The sequence below is a fragment of the Dermacentor variabilis genome, chromosome 10, assembly GCF_050947875.1.
Source record: "Dermacentor variabilis isolate Ectoservices chromosome 10, ASM5094787v1, whole genome shotgun sequence".
In the NCBI taxonomy this organism is placed as follows: domain Eukaryota; kingdom Metazoa; phylum Arthropoda; class Arachnida; order Ixodida; family Ixodidae; genus Dermacentor; species Dermacentor variabilis.
The window spans coordinates 118066009-118075787 of NC_134577.1; the positions used below are offsets into that span (position 1 = coordinate 118066009).

Genomic DNA, 9779 nt, shown 5'->3' on the forward strand with positions numbered 1-9779 from the left:
ACGCTTTCACAAGAGTCAAGTCTGCCCTCGCCGACGCCACGCTGCTTAGACACCCAAAGCCAGACGCACCCACTGCCATCATGACCGACGCTTCAAACAACGCCGTTGGTGCCGTTCTGCAGCAATTCATCGACAATGCGTGGCATCCACTCGCTTTTTTCTCCAAGAAACTGAAGCCTGCGCAGTCCCGCTACAGCGTGTTCGGCCGTGAATTACTCGCGGTTTACCTGGCTATCAAGCATTTTCGCCATTTCCTCGAAGGCCGTGCATTCACTGTCTTGACGGACCACAAGCCCCTTGTGCACGCAATGAATCGTTCGGCGTCCTGTTACTCGCCCCGCGAGGTTCGCCACCTTTCCTACATTTGCCGCTTGTCTTACTTGGCATCAGAGCTGCACTCAAGAGTGACCTAGGTTGCTCCTGTGCTCAGCTAGTCTACGGCACCCACCTACGCTTTCCGTGCGATTTTTTTGTCGCCACCCCCCAAACGCCTATGCCATCACCTGCCGACTACGTTGCCGAACTGCAAGCTTTCTTCAGCCAGATGCGCCCCGTGCCTACACGTTCACAAGAAGCGAGGTCCCCGTACGTTTCTCCCGCACTCAGCTCTGCTACCCACGTTTTCGTGCGTAACTGTGCCGTGCGGAAGCCTTTGCAACCACACTACTCCGGGCCATATTGTGTTCTAGAGCGTCGTCCGACGACGTTTGTTGTGAATGTCAACGGCCGATCAGACACAATTGCCCTGGAACGTCTCCAACCCGCCTACATAGAAGCACCCACGCCATCAGCTCCACCAGTACGCGACGCGACCCTGCTGCATCCTTCGCCGCCGCCAGTGCACGTGACACCCAAGACCAACGCCAAGACACGCCGCGTCACGCGGACTTTCCATCGTTCGTCGAACTTTCCTCCTCTCTAGGGGGGGAGCCCTCTGTAGCGGCAGCAGCATCGGCGTCGCACGAGGGATGACGTAGACGCTCGCGTCTACACGAGGCTCGAGCGGCTGGCGCTCCGGCACGGGCTAGCGTTCCGAAGGAGATCATTAAAAAGAATGCTACTCTAAGAGACGGACTGTCGGTTCTTCCTCTCCTGCGAGAGCCCGAGACTTTAACGGTCAACGTGGTCGCTCGTCGCCACAGTTGTTCACAGTGATACTATAGCTAAGGCCTACGAGACTAGTGGTTTACCAAAGCCCTATACGACACCATAGCACGTCACGTTCATCAGAGACACTGGCGTCAATAAGATAGTTTAGTTTGCTGAGGGTTTTGAGGCTCTCTTTGCATGTTGTGTATCTGCAAAAAAATTATGGGGTTTTACGTGCCAAAACCGCTTCTTGATTATGAGGCACGCCGTAGTGGAGGACTCCAGAAATTTTGACCACCTGGGGTTCTTTAACGTGCACCTAAATCTAAGTACACGGGCGTTTTCCCATTTCGCCCCCATCGAAATGCGGCCGCCGTGGCCGGGATTCGATCCCGCTACCTCGTGCTCAGCAGCCCAACACCATAGCCACTGAGCAACCACGGCGGAAGTTGTGTATCTGTGACGTGGCACTGTGACATATATATTTATTTTTCTTCATACCCACCTGGAGTGGCACGCTAACTGGACGCACCAGCGGGCAAGTCTAGCATGACTGGCAGCATCCTCTTTAGTACGCATTGAATCCTGGTCTCTTTATAATGAATTTTCCTCGGAATTCATTAAGAAGCCTCCTCCCTTTATCTCATGTTTTGTAGCTCGAAATTCCTATTGAACAAGTCGTTTCGCGAAATATACTTCTTTTTTCTAGCTGTATCATTTCCTTTGGCTAACCTGTGCATATAAGAGACATTAGAACGTGTTTATCTACTTGTAACACATTCAACGCTCATAACCCGACCCCGAACTCAAGAGATGATGTTGAGGTTGAAGAGCCGACTTCAAGCTTAATGATCAGGTTGAGATGAGGTCAAGGTGATGTCTCGTGAATACAACGCAATTTGCTCTGTGGGTGAGGTTGAGTGACATCGTCAAATCTGATTAGAGGCTGAAGTGAGGTCAAGCACTATATGTTATTTGCCCACCCTTAGACAGGTCGCGTCAGCAACGTGTCAGGCTTGGTTTTAATTCGGCGAATGCTAGCCAGGGCTGCCGCTTGCCGAGCGGAAGACTGGCGCTCTCATGATGATGCGAACGTCTGCTACTTTGGTGCTGCCACCACAGGTTTTTGAACAATATGTAATCGTTTAGCCGAATAAGCCCTAATGCCGCGCTAAAACAGCCAAAATAAAGCCTTACATATATTTCTAATGAGCTTCACTTTTTTAATTATTGCAGCCTGGTCATTATTACCGTCACAAAATGCTGTCTAGCGCTTACTTGGTTCGATTAATTCGTGGCGTTTAACGTGCCTAAGCAACACTGGGGCTACAAGCGACGCTGTAAGCTTAAATCTCAGTGCACGAGCATTTCTGCATTTCGCTTCCATAGAAAAGCGGCCGCCACGACCGGACATGAAACCAGCGATCTCTTGTTCTACTGTAGGATGTCGTGGCAACTCATTTGTACCGCACGCGTCAAACACCTTTCCCTCTACTTTTGGAAAACCCAGGGACTTGAGAACGGAACGCCATGCAGCGCTCACCAGAGTTGGGAAGCGTCTTGTCAGCCCGCTTGGTGAATAAAATCAGGCATATACTCTAGGACACGAATCTCGTTGTGAATCCCGCGGCAGCATCTCCCATTGCTCCGATGTGTGGGGGCGGAAACGAGGTGCGCGAGACGAGAACAGGGAGCTGTCACGATCCGCCCGGGTTCGTGAACAAGGGAGGGCTCGTGGCACCCTCCGTTAGACGGACGCTCCGCAGCGTGGTGGTGATGAACGATGACTGACCGCCGAGCAGTTGTGCTCGCCGGTGTTTATTGCTGCGCTGACCAATGTTGCCTAACTGAGCCTGACAGGCCACCCAGTCTGGTAGGCCAACAAAGATCAAGCCCGAGGGGCGGTCACATGCTTGCTACACCCCCTTATCCCCAGTTTCTTTGTTGCCAACAAAAAAAACTTCTAAGTTCAATGTACGAGGCTCTGTTTCCGTACTAACCGTATCTACGGTTCCTGCTATCCAGGCGAGTAACGGTCTGGTGGGATCCGCCGTCGAGTACTCCGCCTGGGCACCAGTGTTGACGGGCCGGGAGTGGCAACGCCAGGTTTAGCCTGAGCCAGCTTCGCTCCATCCGGAGGATCCGCAGTGGTCGGTCTTGTGAGTGGTGACAGGCTCGACACTGGCCCAACGGGCGCCGCACCACTGGCAACGCCTGCCGCCTCTGAGGTGGGCGGTGCTCCGCTGGAAGCGACTGGTGCTGCCGCTAGTCCTCCTGCGGGCTGGAACTCCGAAGTGGCAATTGAGGGTACTGGCCAGGTAGCAAGGTGAGGCCTAACAAGGCCAGTGTGTCTGTGCCACGTGGCCCCGTCTGGCATGCGGACGAACAGCGATGAGACGCTGGCAGGAGACTCCACCTGTCCGACAGACCAGGGTGAGTCAGGACGGAAGTTCCTGGCGAAAACCGGAGTTCCCAACTCCGGCAAAGGCCCGGAACGGCACCCTTTGTCAGTAGCCAGCTTCTGCTTCAGCTTCTTCAGGAGCACTGTGGATCGGAGGTCCGGATGCAAGACGTCCATGAGTGTCTTGACCATCCGACCCAGCAGGAGCTCACAGGCGTAACGGTCATCGAATCGTGGGGCGTGGTCCGGTACTGAAACAGTGTCCGGGCAATCTGCGTCCGGAAATCCCCAGTCTGGCTCTTCTTGAGCTTGTCTTTGATGGTTTGCACCACCCGCTCGGCTGCACCGTTTGAAGCAGGGTGGTACGGCGGAACCATCATCCGGCGGATTTCGTTCTTCGTCAGCCAGGCCAGGTACTCTGTGCTGGCGAAAGCAGGACCATTGTCGGACACGATTACATCCGGCAACCCGTGGGTGGTGAAGACCTGTAATAGCGCTGCAATGGTCGCGCCTGCTGATGGAGTGGTGACAGGTAGAATCGCCAACCACTTCGAAAAGGCGTCCATCACTACGAGGAACTAGTGGCCTTTGAAGGGCGCCCAAATTCCACATGTAGGCGGGACCAGGGTCTCTGTGGGAACGGCCAGGGGGTGATTTCCACATGACTTGAGGTCCGCCGATGCTCCTGGAAAAGTTGGCCGCTCTGCACCATGTCAGCAATGTCTTGGTCCAGGCCAGGCCAGCAAACATTTGTCCGGGCCACCATCTTGATCTTTTCCACGCCAAGATGACCCGCATGCAGCAACTGCAGGACCCTGGACCGGAAATTTTGTGGGATCACCACCCTGGAACCCCACAGTAGGCTGCCTTGCTGCAAGCTCAGCTCAGCGACCTTGTTGCTATAGGCCTGCTGGACCTATTCCTCCCCACGCGACACCGCCTTGACCCCCTGGGACAGGACTGGGTCCCGGATGATCGCTTGTGATACCGCAGATCTGGATAGCACCTCCGGGTACGCGTGCTCCAGCATGAACACTTCAGCAGGTTCTGGAACAGCACCAGGCAGGCACCTCTGGCAGGGGCAGGCGGCTCAGAGTATCAGCAGGTCCCAGGTATTTTCCCGGACGGAAAACCAGCTGGTAACTGTAAGATGCCAGCCTCAAGGCCCAGAGTAGCACTCCAGGAGATGCCTGCACGGGAACTGCCTTGTCAGGCACCAGCAGCCCCAACAGCGGCTTGTGGTCCGTGACCGCCTCGAACTTCTGGCCCCACAGGTACTGGTGGAAGCGTTCGACACCGAACATGAGGGCCGAGCCTTCCTTGTCCAGCTGGGTGTAGTGTTGCTCTGAAGCATGAAGCCGACGAGAAGCAAACGACATAGGACGTTCCTGGCCATCTTTGTCCCGGTGCGCCAGGACGGCTCCCACGCCGTAGAGGGACGCATTTACGGTCAGGACGACAGGCTTGGCAGGATCGAAGTGTACCGGCACTGGAGCCTTGTTGATTAGCTCCTTACTGCGCTCGAAGGCCCGGTCCTGCTCCTTCTTCCAGACCCTTTGCTGATCATCTCGAAGCAGAAGATGGAGCGGCTGTAGATACTCCGACAGGTTCGGCAGAAAACTCCTGTAGAAGTTGACGAGGCCGAGGTAGCTCTGAAGCTGCTTCTTGTTCTGGGGCTTAGGCGCCTTGAGCACAGCATCAACTTTGTGGGGAGCCGGGTCTAGGCCAGCCTGGGAAATGACATGTCCCAACTACTCAACACGGGGGGCCAGGAAAATGCACTTTTCCAGTTTGAGCTTAAGGCCGGCGTCCTGCAGCCGTGCCAGGACGTTGTGCAGGTTTTGCAGGTGGTCCCTGTCGTCGCTGCCAGTAACTAGGATGTCATCCAAGTACACCGCCACGTGTCTCATGCCCCTGAAAAGGTTGTCTATCTCCCTCTGAAATGTGGCTGGAGCTGAGGCCACGCCAAACGGTAAGCGCGTGTACTGGAAGAGCCCCAAAGTTGTCGATATTGTGACATACTTCAGGGAGGCATCCTGGAACACCAGCTGCTGATAAACATCCCTGAGGTCGAGCTTGGTGCACTTCTGTCCACCAGGCAATGCTGACCAGAGATCTTTAATCCAAGGCAACGGGTACTTCTCAACGGTAGCGACGGGGTTGATGGTAACCTTGAAGTCCCCGCAGAACCTGACACTGCCATCTCGCTTGAGGTCTGGTACGATGGGAGCGACCCATTCAGGTGTCTTGACGGCGACCACGATGCGCTGACGCTGTAACCGTTGCAGCTCCTGGGTGACCCCGTCCTTCAGCGTGAACGGCAGTGGGCGAGGCTTGAAAAAATGTGTCCGGGCCCCCTCAGGTACACAGATGCCAGCCGTCATGCAGGCGAATGTGCCCACCCCTGACTGGAACAGGGACGAACTCGGTCACGAGGCTGGTGAGGTCTTTCACCACATGCAGGCTGGCTTCCTGATACTATGGCAGACAAACGCCCAGTGCCTGAATCCAGTTTCGGCCCAGCAGCGTCGGCGACGACCCCTTGGTTAAGTAAAGGGGAAGGGTTGCCTCCCTCCCTGTCGCAAAGCGAACACTGACCTGTGCCTGACCCTGGACTTGTGAGAGCTGCCCGGAGTAGCGGCGCAGCATCACGCCCGAAGCCTCGATGGACACGCCGGGGAAAGTACGCCTGAAGAGTTTCCCGACCATGACCGACACGCTGGCCCCTGTGTCCAGCTCCATGGAAATGGGGTCCCCGCAGATTTCGACGGTCAGCATGCATGGTGGCACAGACGACGATAAAAAAGCCTGTGTGCCACATGTCGAAAATCGGCGGGTCCTTGGCCACGGAAGAACTTCAGCCTGCCGCCGCACGCCCCCGCCTCGTACCCTTGCGACGGCTACCCTGGCCGCGGGCTTGTGTGGTACCTGGACTTGAATGAGGCTGCTGCTGCTGTTTGCTGTTCATCTTCCCCCTTCGGCATACACGTGCCAGGTGCCCAGTTTTCCCGCACGTAAAGCATTGTGCTTGAGAGAACTGGCACTGTGGGGGGAGTGGGCACGACCCGGAGCAGCGAGTCCAGCTGGTCCCCGAAAACACAGACACTCGCTAACCCTCGTAGCGCAGCAACGAACTGCCTGAGGGTCTCTCCTTCCCGGCGGCTTCGGTTGTTGAAGCGGAAACGCTCCATTAGTGTGGACGGTGCTGGGCTGAAATGCGAGCGCAGTATGGCGAACAGCTCACCCAGCGTCTTAACATGCGGCGTGGCTGGCTTGAGAAGGTCGAGCAGGAGACTGAAGACGCGTGTCCCACAGCTGACCAGGAAAATGTCCCGTTGTTCGGCCTCAGGTGTGTCGTTTGCCCGGAAGAACACGTGGACTTGTTCGCAAATTTGCCAGGCGCACCCATCTCCCTCGAACGGCTCAAGCCTTCCGTACACCGGCATGGCGGTAGCAACGGGGGGCGGTGTTTCGCCGCTCGCGGCGGCGTGGGATGATCCGGTGGTACTCGTCGCCATCATCGTCGCCAGTGTCACGATCCGCCCGGGTTCGTGAACGAGGGAGGGCTCGAGGCACCCTCCGTTAGACGGATGCTCCGCAACGTGGTGGCTATGAACGATGACTGACCACCAAGCAGCTGTGCTCGCCGGTGTTCATTGGTGCGCTGACCAATGTTGCCTAACTGAGCCTGGCAGGCCACCGAGCCTGGCGGGCCAACGAAGATCATGCCCGAGGGGGCGTCACATGCTTGCTACAGGAGCCTCGTGCACTCTGCCAGGGACATGGTACGTGCATTAAGCAGAAAATTATATAACTAAAAAAACATATACCATTTGCGTAGTTCCCTAGCCTTTCTGCAAGGCCACTTGCCAATGTGACGGCGAAGTAACCGATTCTTGAGCGTTATCCCAGGTGGTCACGTTTGCACACATGGGAAAGTACACTTGGCCGCCTTACAAAACCACGCGCAACAGCCAATGAAAAGCATGCGCACTGTGGTACTTTGTCTTAACTTACTGTCAATAGTTATACAAACGCGCATCGTAGTGAAGTTCACTTGCGAACTGTAAAAAAATGTATCCTAGAAAAACAAACGTTTGAGCCTGTGAATTAAACACGGCCATATTTTATCCAGCATGGGGGATAAAAGTATAGCCTACTGCACAACAAAATAATTTACAGTTTTTTGGGGCTGATGTTTCACTTGCTCGTCACTTGTTTTCCTCCGTCATGCCGTTTTTGAAGATGTCACTCTTGACCTTCCGTTCTCTTGTTGACTTATGCGCCGCTATCAAGGAACACCAAAAGAGAATAATTAGTTAATTCTCATGTTAAAATGGGAGCGCTGCACCAATAGAAACAAATGGAAAACATCACATCGCTGAGTAAAAGACGCCAACGCTAAAAAAAAAGCCAGCTCATGTCTGACTTTCTCTGTCATATGTCCTTAAATTGTTTGTTTTTTGCCGATCAACTGCCATGAAGACAACTCAAAGAAAAGTTTTCTTTCTGGAGCACTTACATGGAGTTGTCATAGTTTAGTACTGTGGTAAAAGAAACACTTCTCTATGTGCTCAGGGTAACAATGTATTGCGCTGCATTTACTTTTGCAAACGTAGCGTAGCCGACCACAAAAATATGCGGAAAGTGACTTCCACGCCGAACGTGCAATTTATACTTTGTTGAGGCGTGCGGCTTCAAATTAATTGCACGACCATGTATGTGGCAGAAGCTATTATAGATTGAAATCTCGAATTACAGGCTGTGTGCCCAGGCATTGCGGTAGTTGGGTTTTTTCGTTTTCTTTTTCTTTTCACAAAACCGTCATACCGCAAATTTGTCCTCGGCTGTGCATAATTCAATAACTAGAAGCGTTCCACATGCTACCATTCTTGGACAGACCCAGTGTTGTTCGCTTTGAAAATCTGGAGCTTTCATGGTGCCGCTCAGCGAACAAACGTTAATATTTTCATAATTTTCTTTGGTCCCTTCAGACGACCACTCGAGAGTTGTGCTTAGGGGCGAAGGCATCGTGGACTACATCAATGCAAGCTTCATACCGGTAAGGCAAAGTTCTCCATGTATACTCTGCCTACTTCTTTTATATTGTCGCGAGAGGAAAAGGCAAGCAGTCAGTTCCAAGCGAACGGTCATTTAATGTTTGTTTCTGCAGCAGCTAACTCACACACTTCTTCGTCCTCCGATTTTAGCCTTACTAGCGCTTGGCATTACCCTTCCCTCCCACCCACCCCCCTCAAAAAAATGGAAATAAACTTCGTCTCGAAGCGATTACACCAAAGATCAGCTAAAACAATTGGGGACGGGTTGAATACCACAAGGAGAAAATAAGAGAAATAAGAAAGACAACGGACGTGAGGACTAGGACCACACCAAAAAAATTGTGAATTGGAGCCAGCGCGAGTGGCAGCGCTTCATCCTGGTCACGTGAACAATGTCAGAGGAACGTTGTCGACGAGACTGGTGTGATGTTTCGGCTGAGAATTTCGTAGTTGACAGGACTTAGGCGATGCAAAATTATGTAGGGTCCAAAGTATGGGCGCAATAATTTTTCTGAGCAGGCTCGTTGACGTATAGGGGTCCAAACCCATATGAGATCTCCCGGGTTGCATGTTACGTCTCGGTGGCGTATGTCGTATCGACGAGCATCTTGACTTTGTCGATATAGAATTCGTTGCCGTACAAGGTGCCGTGCTTCTTTGGCATGCTGAACAAAAGCGTCTGTATCTGGTGTGGTACGTTGAGACGCAGTTGGCACGAGCATCACGTCGAGCATAGTGGTGACGTCGCGTCCGTAGAGCAGACAAAAAGAAGGAAACCCGGTGGTTTCTTGAAGCGCAGTATTATGCGCTAATGTCACATACGGGAGCAGTTCGTCCAAATTTTTATGATCCGTGGTGACATACATAGAAAGCATATCCGCAATCGTTTCGTTGAGGCGCTCAGCTAACCCGTTAGTCTGCAGGTGATACGCAGTTGCCGTACAGTGCAGAACTCAGCTGCACTCAGCTGCAGAATATCTCGCATCAACTGCGCGGTGAAAGCCGTACCACGGTCTGTGATGACGATAGCGGTAGAACCATGTAGAAGGACGATATTTTTGACAAAGAACGTGGCTACATCTGAAGCAGTCGCTCGCTGAACGGCTTGGGTTTCGCAGTATCGAGTGAGGTAATCGTTCGCGACAACGATTCAGCGGTTCTCAGCCGAATACTTGGAAAACGGGTGAAGTAAATACATCCCGACTTATTCAAAAGGTCAGCAAGGATGT

General features: G+C 53.4%; 1 protein-coding gene across 1 annotated transcript in view; it reads left to right on the forward strand.

Moving 5' to 3' along the window:
* LOC142559395 (receptor-type tyrosine-protein phosphatase alpha-like) overlaps positions 1 to 8709 on the forward strand; it is a 67880-nt gene extending 59171 nt beyond the window's left edge. The window contains exons 5-6 of the mRNA XM_075670997.1: positions 8485 to 8552; positions 8701 to 8709. Of these exons, the coding sequence (XP_075527112.1) occupies positions 8485 to 8552; positions 8701 to 8709 (77 nt within the window). The remainder of the gene's footprint in view (positions 1 to 8484; positions 8553 to 8700) is intronic.
* The last annotated feature ends 1070 nt before the right edge of the window (positions 8710 to 9779 follow it).